Source organism: Pelobates fuscus, chromosome 5, assembly GCF_036172605.1.
Source record: "Pelobates fuscus isolate aPelFus1 chromosome 5, aPelFus1.pri, whole genome shotgun sequence".
NCBI classification, from domain to species: Eukaryota; Metazoa; Chordata; class Amphibia; order Anura; family Pelobatidae; genus Pelobates; species Pelobates fuscus.
In genome coordinates this window covers 349,829,980-349,847,798 of record NC_086321.1, presented here as the reverse complement: position 1 = coordinate 349,847,798, position 17,819 = coordinate 349,829,980, and the positions used below count along the sequence as shown (strand labels likewise).

The window sequence follows — 17,819 nt, the reverse complement described above, 5'->3', positions numbered from 1 at the left end:
TGCCTCCGGCCCACCTCCTTGGCTGAGATCATTAGAATTGACACTCTCAGCCAATCCAATGCTTTCCTATAGAAAAGCATTGTGATTGGCTGAAATCATCAATTCTGATGATCTCAGCCAAGGAGGTTTATTGGGGGCGAAGCCAATAATGTGAGTTTTTACTAGTTTTAAGCAGGGGTAAATATTTAAACACTACAGGGTCAGGAATACACACTTGTGTTCCTGACCCTATAGTGTTCCTTTAAATGTTGTATATACACCCTGTTCCAAATGATTATGCAAATTATATTTTTCTCATATACCTAAATAATTGATGTAAATAACAGTCAGCATAATTCTCATGTTATCAACTATTAAGAGTACAATTCAAATTTTATTGAACAAACCTCTTAATGATAACAGTATTTTTTCTAAACATAAAAAAAAAAAAACTTACAATGCACTGTTCCAAATTATTACGCACAGTAAGTTTCAAAACCCTTTATAGGTTGTAAAGAACTGAAAATTGTCATTTGTTGTGTTTGCAGCATATTTACTGAAATCAAAAGCTATTTCAATCAAACTTATAACAACATTTTAACTTTTTAAACACTTTAACAGGTCACGTTACATTTTAACATAGGACCCCTTATTTGATAGCAGCTTCACAAGTCTTGCATCCATTGAACTTGTGAGGTTTTGGACAGTTTCTGCTTGAATTTGTTTGCAAGATGTCAGAGTAGCCTCCCAGAGCTGCTGTTTGGATGTAAACTGCCTCCCACCCTCATAGATCTTTTGCTTGAGGATGCTCCAAAGGTTCTCAATAGGACTGAGGTCAGGGGAGGATGGAGGCCACACCATGACTTTCTCTCCTTTTATCCCCATAGCAGCCATTGATGCAGAGGTATTCTTTGCAGCATGAGATGGTGCATTGTCATGCATGAAGAGGATTTTATTACGGAAAGCATAGTTCTTCCTTCTGTACCAGGGAAGAAAGTGGTCAGTCAGAAACTCCACATACTTTGCAGAGGTCATCTTTACACCTTCGGGGACACTAAAGGGGCCGACCAGCTCTCTTCCCATGATTCCGGCCCTAAACATGACTCCACCACCACCTTGCTGACGTCACAGCCTTGTTGGAACAGGGTGGCCGTCCAGTACTCCATCCATCTGGACCATCCAGGGTTGCACGGCACTCATCAGTGAACAGGACTGTTGAAAATTAGTCTTCATGTATTTTTCTGCCCAATGCAGCCGTTTCTACTTGTGAGCATTGGTAAGTGGTGGCCGAACAGAAGGTTTATGCACAGTTGCAAGACTCTGGAGGACTCTACACCTTGATGTCCATGGGACTCCAGAGGCACCAGCAGCTTCAAATATCCGTTTGCTGCTATGTAATGGTATTTTAGCAGCTGCTCTCTTGATCCGATGCATAGATCTGGCAGAAATCTTCCTCAATGTGCCTTTATATGCACGAACCCGTCTGTGCTCTGAATCAGCCACAAATCTCTTAATAGTGCGATGATCACGCTTAAAGGACCACTATAGTGCCAGGAAAACATACTCGTTTTCCTGGCACTATAGTGCCCTGAGGGTGCCCCCACCCTCAGGGTCCCACTCCCGTGGCGCTGAAGGGGGAGGAAGGGGTTAATCCCTTACCTTTTTTTCAGTGAGACAGCCACTAGAGGCTGGATTAACCAATATTTAACATAGCAGTTTCTCTGAAACTGCTATGTTTACAGCAAAAGGGTTAAACCTAGCTGGACCTGGTACCCAGACCACTTCATTAAGCTGAAGTGGTCTGGGTGCCTATAGTGGTCCTTTAGGTTTTCGCGAAATATCTAATGTTTTCATACCTCGTCCAAAGCATTGAACTATTTCACTCTTTTCGGCAGCAGAGAGATCCTTTTTCTTCCCCATATTGCATGAAAATGGTGCTCTGCTTTTTAATGTGGAACACCCTCCTTTAGTAGTTTTTCCTTAAATTGGGCTCACCTGGCAATCTAATTATCACAGGTGTCCGAGATTTTTGATCACTGAAAACAGAGTCCTGAGACACAATGCCATCCATGAATTAAACTGAAAAACAAAATAGTTAATCTTTGCGACACTTAAATAGAAGTTGCATAATAATTTGGAACAGGGTGTAATCATAAACCAAAGGTAACTTCTAATGCCACCAATTAACTGTGTATGTTATCATTTTTTATCATTCTGCTCGCAAGACTCGCAAGGTTATCGTATATATTACTTATTTTTGTGTAGTTGAACATGTATCAATGAGCAAAAATAAGAACAAATTAGTTCAGCACTTCCCCTCATCCTTGGCGATAATAGCAAAAGGCCAAACACCTATGACACACATTCCATTATTGCTCTTAAATTTTTTATTCTCTTCTTACCACATATGATCTTGTCCACAGTTAAAATCAACATAAGTATAATCTTATTACAAAATTTATTTTTTTTTAAATTCCAGGGCTCAATTTACAGTCCACCAGTTATCTTAGGGATGCTGCAATTGCAGCTGCCTGATGGTCTGGTTTCAATCCAGATCATATAATCTCTCAAGTGATTTCTCCCTATCCGCACTGTTACCACCGTATGCATCAATTGCAGATAGAAATTCATAAGAAAACACGTTTGCAGTAACCAACCAATCATTTTGCAGAAAGATGAACCTCGGGGCTTACATATAATAAAAGGAAAATGGCCGACGGTGATAAGCAAGTTGTACTTTCAAGTTAATTCACTAAACATTCCATAGACAAGTTAAGGACTTAAAATGGTGGCATTTACAGATGCCTTATTGCATGTTATGCCAAATATATTCTATCAAAGTGCCTTAATAGAATCAATAGATCTCATGCCCAATGACTCATGTCAACTTATTTTAACACTAAGAAGGGGCTTGCAAAAATGTAAAAACCCACTCAATGGGTTTTATTTTAGTGTTTATTAACGATCCTTTTTTTTCCTTTTTAAAAGGGCATACAAGGCCGAGTGGAGAGGAACGTAATTACAGATGAGATACATTGTCATGTGTCGCACAAACACCACCCTTCAGCTCTCTCTACGGAGAGATGCCTGTTTAAAGTAGTCTACTTGCCCGCTCAATAGCAGTATTGCAACTGCATGTAGTACCAGAGAGAGCAAAGTATGCGCAGTTTAAATTAACAAGATTTTAATGGTTTCACCTGCAGTCATTTTAAGTAGTTCATAAAAACAAGCAGTCGTCCTATTACGGAGTATCCATTGAGATCGGGGATACTGGTAGGGTAACGGACGTCGGTATTTTATAGCATCAGTTACTCTGCTGGGAAACCAACTCCTGGGAAATAAAACGTCGTAGACGTTCCAGGTATTGGCTGTAGAGTTCAATGTCGTTGTGTCCCGCTCCCTCCACCCATAGTGGCTCCACTGTTTTGGGACAACGCTCGTACAATGCTAATCCATGCGAGAAATCAATCACTTCATCTTCTGTCCCGTGGATTATCAGTACTGGAGAACTTATCTTTGATACCTTTTCGATGCTGTGGATAAAAGAAAACACGTCATTAATATTAAATCAACGTACACGTGAGTTACAAATACTAGTCATCATGCGTTACTGCTTCCCAATTCTTTCCTATTGCAAAGCATTGGATTGGCTGAGATCATCAATATTGATAATCTCAGCCACGGAGGTGGTGCTGGCACGATGTAGGAGAAAAGGTGACTACAATCACCTTTTTACTGAGATCGGAGGGGACCGGTACCTTAAACAGCTACTTCAGGACTATAGTGTCAGGAATACATGTTTGTATAAGAGTTTTGGTTTTAGTAGGTTTGTGTGGCGATCTGCCATATGACCCTTGTTATATCTACCTTGCATTTATTACAAGACGATCCACAATAGTGTTTTTTTTTCTTCTTCAAAGTTTCCTTTGATTTTATTTGATAGTATTATTTTAATTTATATGCAGCACATGTGAATGCATTTCGGTTAACCAGGGATAGACCGATAATTGGTTCGGCCGATATTCTGGATTTTGGAAAATATCGGTATCGCCCACTATTGATACCGATATTGCTGATAATGTGAGAGACAGCGGTGGCCCAGCGCACGCAGGGCCGGCGCGTCTGTAAGGCAGCACAAGCGTCTGTCTTGGGGCGCACCGGCTCTGGGGGAGCAAGAATCAAGTAGCTAGCAGGAAGGAAGGGCTCCCTCCTATCAGAAACTCAGTGTAGCGTGGCTGAGCGGAGCAGAGCGGACTGCGGTACAGGAGCTTAAGTTTCCTGTACCGGTCCGGACTGGCAGGAAGTGCTCACTGAGAGAGCAATTCCTGTCAGTCTGTCCAGGAAACTGAAGCTCCTGTACCGCGGTCCGCTGCGTTTGGCCACCCTACAAGAGAGATAATGAGTCACAGCAGAGAGGGGAGAGGACCACTAAAGAGTGATACACACACACAAACACACTAAAGGACAGGAAGGGAGAGAGGGGAGAGGACCACTAAGGGACAGGGAGGGGAGGTGAGGGGAAAGGAACACTAAGAAACAGGGAAAGGAAGGGAGAGGTACACTAAGTCACAGGGAAGGGAGGGAAAGGGAGAGCAACACTAAATATTCTTGAAAACAAAATAAATCTGACTGACATGTATATTTTGTACATTTACCACTTAATAAAAAATAAAAGAAAAAAGATTCGCTAAAGAAAAATATTAAATAAACATGTTCAGTAAACAGTAGATTAGTGAAGATATAGTTGAATTTTTTCAAAATGGTAAATGTACAGAATATCGGTAAATTATCGGCTATAGGCCTAAAAGTTCACAGATAATATCGGCTCTAAAAAAAACAACAACAAAAAAAATCAATATCGGTCGATCCCGATACAGTTAAAGAGAAACTCCAGTGCCAGGAAAACAATCCGTTTTCCCGGCACTGCAGGTCCCCTCTCCCTCCCACCTCCCAATCCCCGGTTGCTGAAGGGGTTAAAGCCCCTTCAGTAACTTACCAGAGGCAGCAACATGTCCCACGTCGCTGCTTCTCCCTCCGCTGCCGCTCCTCCTCTGTATTACGTCGGCCGGTGGACGAGACTGATCCCGCCCACCGGCCGGGGAGACCTAATGCGCATGTCTCCCCATAGGAAATGCTTTTCAATGCTTTCCTATGGGGAAATGAGCGACGCTGGAGGTCCTCACACAGCGTGAGGACGTCCAGCGACGCTCTAGCACAGGTTTTCTGTGCTATGAAGGAGGAAGTGCCCTCTAGTGGCTGTCTAGTAGACAGCCACTAGAGGTGGAGTTACCCCTGCAAGGTAATTATTGCAGTTTATAAAAAACTGCAATAATTACACTTGCAGGGTTAAGAGTAGTGGGAGTTGGCACCCAGACCACTCCAATGGGCAGAAGTGGTCTGGTGCCTGGAGTGTCCCTTTAACCACTTACTGCACCATGCTATGTAGCACTGTTTAGTAGTCCCTGGCACATTTGGCCTACAGAAGAGGAAAGGGTTCTTTAAAGTAAGTACAATAAATATGTGAAATTCTCTAGCCAAAGAAGTTACATGGTTACTGTAACGGAACCGCTGGCACCCCGACCGGGTACCCTCCGCTGACGGATGCTCCTAGTGCTTTCCGAGGTCTCCAAGCACTCCACCAGACACCATAACCACTGTAGACTCCCACGAACCGCCGCAGCTTGGTTGGGGTCTCGCCACGCTACCCACTCTGGACCCAAGACCAGGGTCTAGCTTCCAGTAGATGGACCTCTCCGAATTCCAGAGAGCAGGCACAGGAACAGCTCTTAGCAGAGTTCAGCGATAATACCCTGGGGAGTATAGTGATTATAGCAATCCCCAGAGTGTAGTTCTCCAATCCCCCAAACATGAGCCGAAACTTCATGAAGGTACAAGATGATCTGAGGTGCTAGCACACCCAGTCTGCTTTTATTTCCATCTTACACATAAAAGACCGGGGTAAAACAGCCAATAGCATAACGGTTACAACCCACAAGTTCCCTCCCCTCAGATAACCAGTTAACATAATTATTACAGCCAGGTAAAAAACAGTTTTTATACATGTGCTATAACTTTAAAACCGTACATCCAATCTTCCCAAAAACCACATATTTAGAATCAGCACACTTTAAACATACACCCTTCCAAAAATCAGCCAAATCCCCCCAGTGGATCAAAAGTTAGCTGGAGGTCCCTTTATGACCGACCGCAAGCACATTTTCCTGCCCAAAACAGTTCCATAGATTTGGGCTGTGCGGCCATTTCGAACGGGACTTAGTCTCTGGAGCTGCAAGTTCAGTATGGAAGAAGGTAAGGGTCAGCGGTGTTCGGCAAAATGTGTAGCCGATTTCAGTTCCACAGAATCTTTAGCATACACCGCTGACCGCGTTCGACTGAACAAAGATGGCCGCCGCCACGTGCAATTAACCTGCAGTAACCTCACAGCCTGGGAGGTAAATTGCCTGCACACTTTAACTTCTGGGTGGTCCGCCTGTGTGGTACTTGGTTCAGTAAGCCCTATTTACTGAACCAAGTGGGAGAGAGCCAGGGGCAAGTTATTTTACAGGTCTGGGGACATAGTCTTAAAGGGACATTGTTCACCAAAGTTACAAGATGTCCCCAGACGGTTCTTAAAGGGCCATACACACCCAATAAAAGTCCATACGTTTTCAGGGGCCATAGTCTTAAAGGGTATTGTTACCCAAAGTCTCAATATGTCCCCAGACAGTTCTTAAAGGGCCAGCAGCAGTACAATAAAATACAATATGCCCCAAATAATCCAGGGGCCATAGTCAGCAGGTAGGAGGCGGGCAAACAGGCTTCTCCAATGCCCAGTGGCGAGGTTGATTTCGTCACAGTTACATAGCTGAAAAGAGAATTGCGTCCACCAAGTTCAGCCTTCTCACATTTGTTTTTGCTGTTGATCCAAAAGAAGGCAAAAAACCTAGTCTGGGGGGGGGCGGGGCCTGACCGCATAGCCAAGTGGTCGCAACCTCAAGGGCTCCTGTACTAGCCCGCATGGAAAGCCATTTTACACGACCCAAACGGTGACCAATCGGCCCAACAGGGCCAGCAATCGAAAGGGCACAATAAGCGGAGTACAAAGATACCCATCAAGCAACAGAACGAGCAATATTTGCCGAAAAGCAACTGAGGCCTACTCGAAGGCTGGAGCGGGAGAGACGGCCGCTCTCCCCCGAAACGAAAGAGGCTCCTGTTCCCCGCCCCCCCTCTGGACCAGTGGGGGTCATCCCGGTCCACCACCGCACAGTGAGCACCCACCTCTAGCTCTCTGCTCGACACAAAGCCGTTCAGACGGGCCCACGAGGCCTAGCTAAGATGGCCACAGCGGGACCACTGACATGAAGCAGCAGACCACTGAAGAATGGGCAGCGGCCTTCAAGGCCAAATTCGATGCAGTGTGCCTGAGATTCTGGGAGCGACTGCGGGTAAGAAGCTCACACCTAGTACGGATATCAGCCACAACGGCAGCACGCCGCGACACACCACCTCGCAAGCCAGCAAAGCACCCGAGCAAAGCGCCACCACCGCTAGAGCGAGCGCAGGGCAATGTGACTCGGTGGCCGAAGCAATGAAAGGGCATTAACCGCCCAAAGAGCACAAACGGGAACCAAACAACGGCACCGGGGACACCCATGGGAGGCTCGAGCGGACCCTCCCCCACCCGACAGGTTCACCGCAGCCCACAACGATCGAGGCACTGCAACCAAAACAAAAGCCTGCAGACATCACCCACCGCACCGCCAACTCCACTAAGTCTGACCCGAGGAGCAGAGGTACACAGCGACCTGTCACATACCTAGCCAAAGATAGCTCCTTGCTACAGCCCAGATCGGGGATGCCACAGCTGAACAGCACCCACATGCACAAGGCTCAACATCGGCAGCAGACACATCAGACGGCGAAAGGGAACACCATGAGGATTTTAACCCCTGGAGTGCTGGCAGTCAAGAGAGACCCACGGCAGAGCGACCAACGACTTTCCCACAGACTGGGCATTGGATGAAAGGGTGAGAGGCCCCGGACTGTCTTTCGGTACAGGCTCAAACGGCATTGCAGACCCGGTTTATCCTGGCGAACTACCGATATGACCTTGCTTTCTTATATGCCCCTTACATGCCACCATCTTTACTCTGGGACTGATGCCTGGACACATTCCCTGCCTAACAACCAGAGCAGTCAACTACTGAGTTTTTTATATGCTATACGTTAGGCCAAGAGTAATATGCTTTTGCTACGCACTACTGTCTCTGCCGCAAATTCTCCATGCTTTGCATAACACAGCAGTATATCTTCCACACTGACACTGCACACAGAGGCGCACTAACAGCGCTCTTGCCCTATCGGACAACATGCTAGATCTAGTACACTGCATTCCACACTAACCGCGCAGCCTAGCCTGTTTATTATTTCTAAGCAGCCTATATCATCAGTTTTATATATTTGATACACATGCTCACGATCAACCTTCCAGGTGACTAGGCACGAATTGCTATAACCTTTAGTTCAACATATGTTCTCAAGCATGTTAAAAATGTAATGGCACAGTCTACAATCTATATATTAGACACTCTTTTCTAAAGATATCTCCCGAATGCCAATACAATCATTTTATTTGCAACGATCCCACTAACGTTTACAACCGGTTTTATTTAAAAATGTGCAACTGTATACTGTCATGACCATGTCTGCTTTAACCTGCCTTTGTCTGCTGTCGTGGCACCACGGGCCTGTTTGTACAATCAATTGAACCAAAAATAGTCTGAAGTGCTTCAAATTTTGCAACAAGGAAAAAAATTCCTTCTTGACCCTAAAATGGCAGACAGATACCTCACTGGATCAAGAAGCCATTACCCCGCATATTAAAAATGATATCCCTTTGTATATATAACCTTTATATAGGTTGTTTTATCAGAAGCTGTAGATCGTTCCAAAAGGCCTAGATCATTTTTATTTTGTTTTTTTCTAAACCATTACAATGAAGAATAAAATTAATATGCGTGGGAGCAGACTATTGATCCAATGAGAAATCTGATTGCCATTACGGACATATTTTTATCCTTTTTTAAAGAACAATTGGCAGTCACATCAATTTGTTCGTTTTTTCCACCTAGGCACAAAAATGTGTGAAAGGCTCAGCCTTTTTCAACCTAGAATATATTACTATGCAGCTATATATCAGAAAATTGTGTCCTTATGTGGCAAGAACAGGAAGCTATCCATGTATCAGACAATATAAATATCATAAAATGTCAGGTGATCTATAAGAGAAAAGTAATGTATTTTAGTGCTTTGCAAAAACAGCAGTAACACTTTCTTTGACTTCAGTCCTGATTGTGCAAAATAATGATTTTATCACGGCTATCGATGCTACCAATTTTGTTGGCATATTGTTAGGAAAGTATTTTGTCTGAAGCATGCAATTTGTCACATGATCACTTGTCGGAAATCTGTGTAGTGTTCTCACTGTGAAACTGTTAATGTAAATAAAAGGTTCTTCCAGTTTCACTCAACTGTAACTCTTATCAACTCTTAGATTACAGTCATTTAACCTTTCCACTCATACCAACTAACCTGTTCTGCAATTGTTTTACAGCAGGTTTCGCTCCTTCTTCCTCAAACCCTCACAAGCCACAATCTCTTAAACACCGGCGCAATTTAAAAATAACTTATTGTCATGTTTGACGGAGGTGCAGAACCTTTCAGAGGTCGAATGATACGGCAGCACTTGCTAAAGAATGTCCTAGCATAGACATTCGACTTGATCTGGTAGCGTTGTTCGGCATGAAACCAAGATACCCCAAACTCGGTACAAGTAGTTGAATTTGCACTGTTGCCTGTATCTGCAGCAGTCCCTTCTTTGACTTCCTGTATTGCAAAATCTGGTTCGGGTGCCATGGACAACACACAACCAAAAGTAAAATATAAATTAAAATCCATGGGAAGTTCAACAGGTAGGATGCAAAGTGCAATCTATTTAGGCAGTCAGCAAAACACGACGTTTCAGCCCATTGGCCTTAAACATGTACATCATATATGATTAAGGACATTGGGTCGAAACGTCGTATTTTGTTGTGTTCCCAGAGGACTGGTAACTTATTTTAAATATTGGAGCCCATGTCTCACTGTCATTAAAGGGACACTATTGTCACCAGAACCACTACAGCTTAATGTAGTTGCTATGGTGTCTATAGCCTGCCTCTACAGGGTTTTCAATGAAACCACTGTCTTTTCAATGCTTTCCTATGGACGCTCTGCGCGATGGAGGCAGCCACTAGAGGCTGGATTAACCCCAAATGTAAACATAGTTTCTCTGAAACTGTTATGTTTACATGTGAAGGGTTAAAAACTGAGGGACCTGGCACCCAGACCACTTAATTGAGCTGAAATGGTCTGGGTGACTATAGTGTCCCTTTAAGTTAAAACATCAACTAAGTATTGTTTTGTTTAAAATGAATATGCACTTGTTCTATCCGAGGTCTGAAAACACTGCATTTTCTATTTTTTTTTAAATATATTTTTGACAAGTTTTTACTTTCTGCAAATAAATGCTCAGAATAACAATAATATTTTTATTTGAAATACGGAATAAATGTCAGTAGGTTATGTAATAAACCAAAAATGTTCATTTTACTCAAACACATCCCGATAAATAGTCAAACCAGAGGAACCGATCATTTTTCAGTGGTCTCTTACGTTGTTCCAGAGTATATGTATGTGTGCGCGCACACACACACAATATAACAGTGCTCACAAACATACAACTTAATAAATGATTTGCCATGCGGTTTTCTTTATAGCTGGAGGTTCAAGCTTCCTTTTATGTCAAAAAATTTTTACTACCCCATATACAAGAAGGATGTACAACTGAAAGTAATGTTGAGATCAGGAAACGTTTACCCGAAGCAGCATAACTTCACAAGTTTAAACTTACATATGTGGTTCTACAAGGAATCCCGCATGTAGAAACCATTTTTGTTTCCACAAGGTCATATACTTGCCTCCAGCACAGAAAGTACTTATTAACTAAAAAGAAAAAAAAAAAAATATTCCAGCCTCCTATACAACCTTACATTCTGTCAAGTCATTATCGTGGGACTTTTAGATAATATTGTTCCTAACGAACAGTTAAACAGTTAAGCTATAGGTTCTGATTTTTTTCCAAGGATACTTTTATTATAAGAACTGCTACAATTAAATAAAATGGTAAAAAAGAAACGGATAAAAATCCTTGAGTTTGTTTCTTTGCCTTTCTTTTGGCAAGCCTTGTCTAATTTGTGTACAACCTACAGTAATCTTTATCAGAGAACCGATTGTTCTGCTAACTCGTTATTTTTCTATACAAAGAAAGCAATTGTGCTGGAATTGTGACTATTTACTGCTAATAACAAGGTTATCTCAACGTTATTGGAGGATTTACATATTGTTTTCATCTGATCATTTTTTATTAGTTTGAACAACAATAATTCCCAACACTACTATTATTCAGTTTAATGAATTAGTACCACCCTCATTTATTCTATGGATGATACATTAACACTATAAGTACTAAAACAATTTCAGCTTAATGAAGCAGTTATGGTGTATAGATCATGCCCTTGCAGTCTCACTGCTCAATCCTCTGCCATTTAGGATTTAAATCTCTATGTTTATGCAGCCCTAGCCACACCTCCCTGCATGTGACTTACACAGCCTTACTAAACACTTCCTGTAAAGAGAGCCCTAATGTTTAGACTTTCTTTATTGTATAGTCTGTTCAATTTCAAATTTCTTATCTCCTGCTCTGTTAATAGTCTGCAGATGCCTCCTGTGTGATTTAAGTTCAATTAACAGAGCAGGAGTTAAAAACTGTTCTGCTGTGACATCTGATTCAAAGTGAAACAAATTTTTTTCATGTTGGCTGTGTGAGTAATGGACAGGTGAGGTGTGGCTAGGACTGCAAAAACAGAAACAGAAGTGATTTAACTCCTAATTGTCAGAATTGAGCAGGGAGCCTACAGAGGCATGATCTATACACTAAAACTACTTAATTAAGTCAAAGTTGTTTTGGTGCTTAGAGTATCACTCCAATAGTTTCATAAGGGCGGGGGTCAATAAAAGGCAATTGATACACAAAACACTTTATTTGCATTGTCAACTTCAGGCAGCTACACACATAACCTATTCTTTACCCTAGCGAAACTGATAGTTAACGTTTAAGTTAGAAAATATGATGTTTAAGATTACACATGCCTTTTCCAAGTGGAATGCCGTCAATGGATTTGAGAGGCACCAGACCTACCTCATATTTTATGAATAGAATCCCACAATGCATGGCACATGGCATCTCATATCTCAAGCCTAGAAGCACAGCACCAGAAGGGCATTGATAGGTACATTGATAAACTAACTTTATTTCTAGTTGTTTGGCTAGCACAATATATAGATGAGCTGTCAGAACTACAAAAGTAGACTATGTCATACTTGTTAACTCAGAACAGAGAGTTGCATTACATTTGCTGGTTTGCCAAATTATATTAAACTATGATTTAATAGCCTGCATACAGCACAGCCTGCAGAGGTTTTATTTAAGGTGGGGTGCAAATAGACTATACCAGATAAAAGGTATTCCACTTGGACATGCATCCTTGCATAAAAGTCTCTTATAAGAAGTGCTATTTAATATTGTCCATATGTCAACTTGAAATATGGATTCCAAAAACCTTCCCGAGCAAGTATTAAAACATGTTCCTGCAAGTAATGCTATGAAACGTATCTCCTGCCTAAAGCCATTTCTTGCTTAAAACCAAACCTTAATATCACGTACTTTGGGAAGGCATCGAAGCAGTAGGTTTTCTTAGTGTCAGGAAAGGCCACTCGCATCCCCGAGGTCAGAGGTGAATGCAGGATCACAGCTGCGCACTCATAGCGGGATGCCAAGTCCACGGTTGGCACTGTGCCAATACTCTGTCCATACAGCAGGATGTTTTCTGGGCATATGCCATACCTTGGGAGAGAAAAGATGATAAGTGACACCATTCTTATTACGGTTTAGGAGAGCTTGGAAGCGGAGATGGGACCAGGTGACTCTTTTTTGGAATTACAAAATACCATCTGTGGCACCTCTACATCCAGGTCTCTCACCGTTTGCACTGCAGGTCCCGGCAAATGGAGAGTAGGGAGAAACCCTCTCCATACTAGAGCCATCAAGGTTGCTCCTAAGGGGCACCGATTGTGCCAGGTGGTATATGCAGAGGGCAGATGTCGGTAAAGACAGATTGCAGGTCAGATGGTGCTTTGGTGCCAACTACAATCCAGAGTGTCCTGCAATCTGGACAGGTCTGGTTATATTTACAGAGTTCACCTGCTGAAACCCTGCTTTATCTGGGAAGTAAACCTCGAGGACATTGCACCTGTTTTCTACAATTACACTATAGTACAGTACACATAGTTCCCAAAGTCCTCATCTAAATTCAGTGATAGGCAGATAATCTTAAAGTACCATTCTTATATAACCAAGGATCCAAATGCCAAGTCCTAGTCTACTAGCCAGTTCTAAAAATTCCTTGCCACTTAAACTCCCATTTTTTCGACATGCAATGGGTGGGACTAAAGTAGTTTTTTTGGATCAATAAGGGTTTCTCAAATGCTTGATACATGTTTTTTTTATTTAAATTTTATTGAATTTTCCCTTTAAGCATCAATGCTGTGTCAAGCATGCTCAGACTATTGTAGATAACACAAATAGCATTGTATAGCTGTAAAATCTACTCAAGAAAGTGGCCTTTTTTTTTGTAAACACACAGAAAAGTACAGTCATCTAATTAACAGGCAATGGTATTATGGTCTCGAGGTTTTCCTAAGGACTAGTACTGCTCAGGCATGAGAATTTATTTTTTTTCTGCCGACTCAGCACAGATACACCTGCTTTGAAACTGCAATTTGTAATGACAGCATTTTAGGGCAAGTCCCAAGAGCACCATAGGACCATGTTTTATAATGATTTCAGTGTCCTTTTAATTGTACTATTTTATCTACAATAACTTATAAAATATATTTACAGCAGCATCACTTCCAGTGAAGGAAAATTGACAAAAATGTCAAGTTGTTTTGTTCCTAAACTCGGAGGTAAAATCTGTACGTAAAAAATCAACAAACACACAGCTGGTTGTAGCAACAGTCGTAAGGATTTTCTAAGTCCTCCTCATTGTGTTATATCACATGACAAAAGATACGTTGAAAACACTCCCCCCCACATTCCGGACAGCACGGTACACGTAATTAATTAAACAGGCCACACAATGCCACTGCCAGATCTCACCAGTTCCTAGTTTGGAATCCCCAGTGTGACTTGAAACTGCCCTGTTACTTTGGATTAATTCACAAAGATATAATCTTTAGAAAATACTCATGCTGACTGCATTGAAATTTCTTCAAAACTTTACCACTATCAAAGCATATCACGAAACAAAATACGATCTTCCCTGCCTTTATTGCCATTTCTGAGTTTGCCAAAAGGCCCGAGGACCTATAACGTTTTGTCATTTCCCATCAGCCATCACTGTGGACTGTTGGAAAAAGGTATCTTCTTGCGCAGTGCGCAATAAGTTCCATAGAGGAGTTCTTGTGATATTGATAAACGCAAAATATGCAAAAACAAGCAAACGACAGTGCCGCCTTAAAATTGAAATATTAGGTTATTTAAACCATGTATAAGTTATGCAATGAATACATAAACTACAAAAATAAACAAGTAAAAGGAACTTACATTAACAGAACGCTAAGCACCATAACTACTACAGCAGTTTGAGTTCTTACCTGGGGGACACCAAGCACCAGTCCCCTGCCTTCATTACATCCTCATCTCTACCATAAAGTGCTCTGTCTTAACTAAGCTTGCGGCTCAGTGCTTAGCTCCATGGCGCAAGGCGATTTGCTGACGCTCTCAGCCAACAAGCTGTCCTGCACCGCAGGGCTTAGTGCAGGTGAGTTAATGGAAGCTCCTAGGCATAGGCTTCTGGCTTTCCAGAGGGACAGAGAGTGGCAAATAGCTGACCCCAGGTAAGGAGTCAAACTGCTCTAAAATGGTTAAACTACTTACAATGGGGGGAGCCAGGGCATTCCTGGCACCATAACCACTGCAGTACGCTGTAGTGATTATGGTGTTAGGAGTGTTCCTTTAACCCCTTAAGGACACATGACATGTGTGACATGTCATGATTCCCTTTTATTCCAGAAGTTTGGTCCTTAAGGGGTTAAAGAGTATTCACAAAAAACAAAACACATGATGGATGAACATGTTTAAAATTATACACTGTTCAATAGCTGCTGGATTATATCACATAATTATGAGACTTTTTAATACGTTAGAATTCATATTTTTTTTCCCCTCATTTTATTATTACTTGTATCAAGTTTGTAGATTAATTTGAACTAACGTACTCACCGGGTACGCAGAGCCTGCCAGGCGGCATCAATGTCAGCATAGAGATTCTTTTCAGAGGGCCGTCCTGAGCTTGCTCCGTATCCAGAATAATCGTAGGAAAAGATGTTACAATTGATGCGCGTTCCAAGGCCCAAATAGAAACTGCTCATCTGGCCCAAATCTACCGCATTGCCGTGAGAGAATAGCACGGTGAACCTGTAGAAAAGGGTGTGGGAACACAGTAAAAGGGAAAGCAAACAAGGTTGAATTAGTTCACTACAAACATTATACAAAAAAAAAAAAAAAAGGAAGAATGGCAGATGAAGGTGAGGAAGAACTTAAATTGGTGGTAAATATGTTCAGAAACGTTTTTTGAGTTTTACGGGACAGAAAAAGTAAAATTAGCTAGAATTGCAAGTGGAAGAAAACAAAGTTTGAAAAATTCACAAAATCACATTAAACATTCATCTTTGCCCCTTCCAAAATAAATAAACGCAATTCAGTAAATACTAAATTAGACAAGTAAACAACCAACACTACAACATTAAGCCCATACCTTGCGCCGGGCACACAACGGATGTACATGCAGGCGATTCGATTTCCTCGATTACTCTTGGTCATGAAAACCTCTATGGTGTCCAGCTCCCGCTGAGTGTATTGGAAGTCGGCACGATCCGTGAGATGTAGCTTCCATCTTCCCATAATCCCTGTTGCGCCACGTCCACTGCCAGTCGCAGGGGGTGCTTCCGCTTCAGGTACAATGGCATAGGTGGGTTGAGGTGGCAAGAATGCTAATTTTGCCGCAATTCTGCCAGGACACGGCGGGCAACAAAAGAGGCAGCACAACTCTTTGATGGAAAACCCGTTCATCTCCCAATTACTCCCAAAAAATGATCAAAAGAAAATGTAAAAAAAAAAAAAGAAAAGGGACACCTATTTTTGCAAGGATTTAAATGTCTCAATATATAAATATATTTATAAAAATATCGTTAATTATAGCCCATGCTGGAATGGGTTTTTAACCAAAACTGTAGGATTTTAATCCAAATGTACAGCTTCTATAGGAAACATCCATTTTAAAGACTGCACAATATTTCACAAATGGAATACATTTGTTTTGGTCAGTCCTTCACGGGCAATCTGAAGATGTTTTTTTTTTCTTAGAGAATTTAGCAATTTGTCTTTTTTACTTCACTGGCACAGAAAACGGAATAAATTATAAGATCATGAACTGTGTGAGGTTTTCACACAAAAAAGGCCCAAAATGTAGCTACAAGTTTGAGATATTTTGGTTAAAAAAAAAATATATGAAAAATCTAAAAAGCAGCTCCAGGCAAAAAAATATTCACAGAGTCCAGTATTTCCAGTCTGGCCAGGGAATGCAGAGAGTAGAAACACCTATAAAAGTCATAGTTTTAAAATACATATAAGAGTGTACAAATATGCATGTTTTCTTAGATTTAAAAAAAAAATAAAAAAATTCTAACTCGTTTGGAACCTGAGTCTTGAGTGTTCCAAAGATGGAATTCAGAATATCTGGAGCCTCTGGCTGGGAGGTCAATCCGGTTAAAGGTCTCTGGAGGGGATCAGATAAATGGTGGTCGTCTACTGGGTGCTTCTAGAGGTAGGTAGCCTTGATTGCAGTGAGGAGCTACCGGCCGGACAGGTATCTACTCCACCTGCCGATCAACACAGGTAGATAGTCTCTGTCTGTCTGTCCCGTGTCTCCTCTGTCACTTCCTCGGTCACACTATGACGTTGATCTCGTTGTCCCAGGCCACCCCTCTGCGCCGGCAGTCTCTCCCTGTGCCTGTCTGTCTCTCTCTCTCTCTCTCTCTGTGTTTCTCCAGGTGCCGGATGTGACTCTCAGACTCAGACTGGAAGTGACGAAGGGATAGAGAGAGAAAGGGAGACAAGGAGAGAGGGAGAGAGAGAGAGTGTGACAAGGAGGGTGGGGAGGAGAGGTAGTGAGTTCCAGGGAGGGAGGGGTGACATACATGGGAAGAGACAGCTGATTCCAGGAAGAGAATCACTAGAAGTGCCTCCTGTATGTCAAATTATAATGTCTCTCCTTATCCTGCCCAGGTGGGGAGGAGAGGTAGTGAGTTCCAGGGAGGGAGGGGTGACATACATGGGAAGAGACAGCTGATTCCAGGAAGAGAATCACTAGAAGTGTCTCCTGTATGTCAAATTATAATGTCTCTCCTTATCCTGCCCAGCTGGGGAGCAGGGAGGGCACTGGGTTAGGTATCACAACATCACACTGAAGGAGGAGAGAAATATATAAATATAAATATATAAAAAACCATAGACTAAATCCATATCCTGCTATTGCTTATCATTCCGCTGGTAACTATGATTTTATAAAGTGTTGTTTTTCTATTTTTTTCCCCCCAGTTTTATTTTTCATTGTGTA

At 42.1% G+C, this 17,819-nt stretch overlaps 1 protein-coding gene across 1 annotated transcript; it reads right to left on the bottom strand.

Annotated features, from left to right (window-relative positions):
- Positions 1-2,229: 2,229 nt before the first annotated feature.
- ABHD17A (abhydrolase domain containing 17A, depalmitoylase) lies at positions 2,230-17,451 on the bottom strand. Its single transcript, XM_063455892.1, has 4 exons — positions 15,960-17,451; positions 15,425-15,619; positions 12,806-12,985; positions 2,230-3,512 (listed from the first exon to the last, which is right to left on the bottom strand). The coding sequence occupies exons 1-4, from the start codon at positions 16,271-16,273 to the stop codon at positions 3,284-3,286; spliced, it is 918 nt and encodes a 305-aa protein (XP_063311962.1). The 5' UTR covers positions 16,274-17,451; the 3' UTR covers positions 2,230-3,283.
- Positions 17,452-17,819: the final 368 nt, after the last annotated feature.

What these genes read in the sequence shown, in the direction of transcription:
- ABHD17A (XM_063455892.1), bottom strand. Translation starts at nt 16,273, where the DNA reads ATGAACGGGTTTTCCATCAAAGAGTTGTGCTGCCTCTTTTGTTGCCCG. An exon ending in CGTTGTGTGCCCGGCGCAAG is followed by an intron (nt 15,620 to 15,959) that starts GTATGGGCTTAA and finishes CCTTTTCTACAG; the next exon opens with GTTCACCGTGCTATTCTCTC. An exon ending in TGGCAGGCTCTGCGTACCCG is followed by an intron (nt 12,986 to 15,424) that starts GTGAGTACGTTA and finishes TTCTCTCCCAAG; the next exon opens with GTATGGCATATGCCCAGAAA.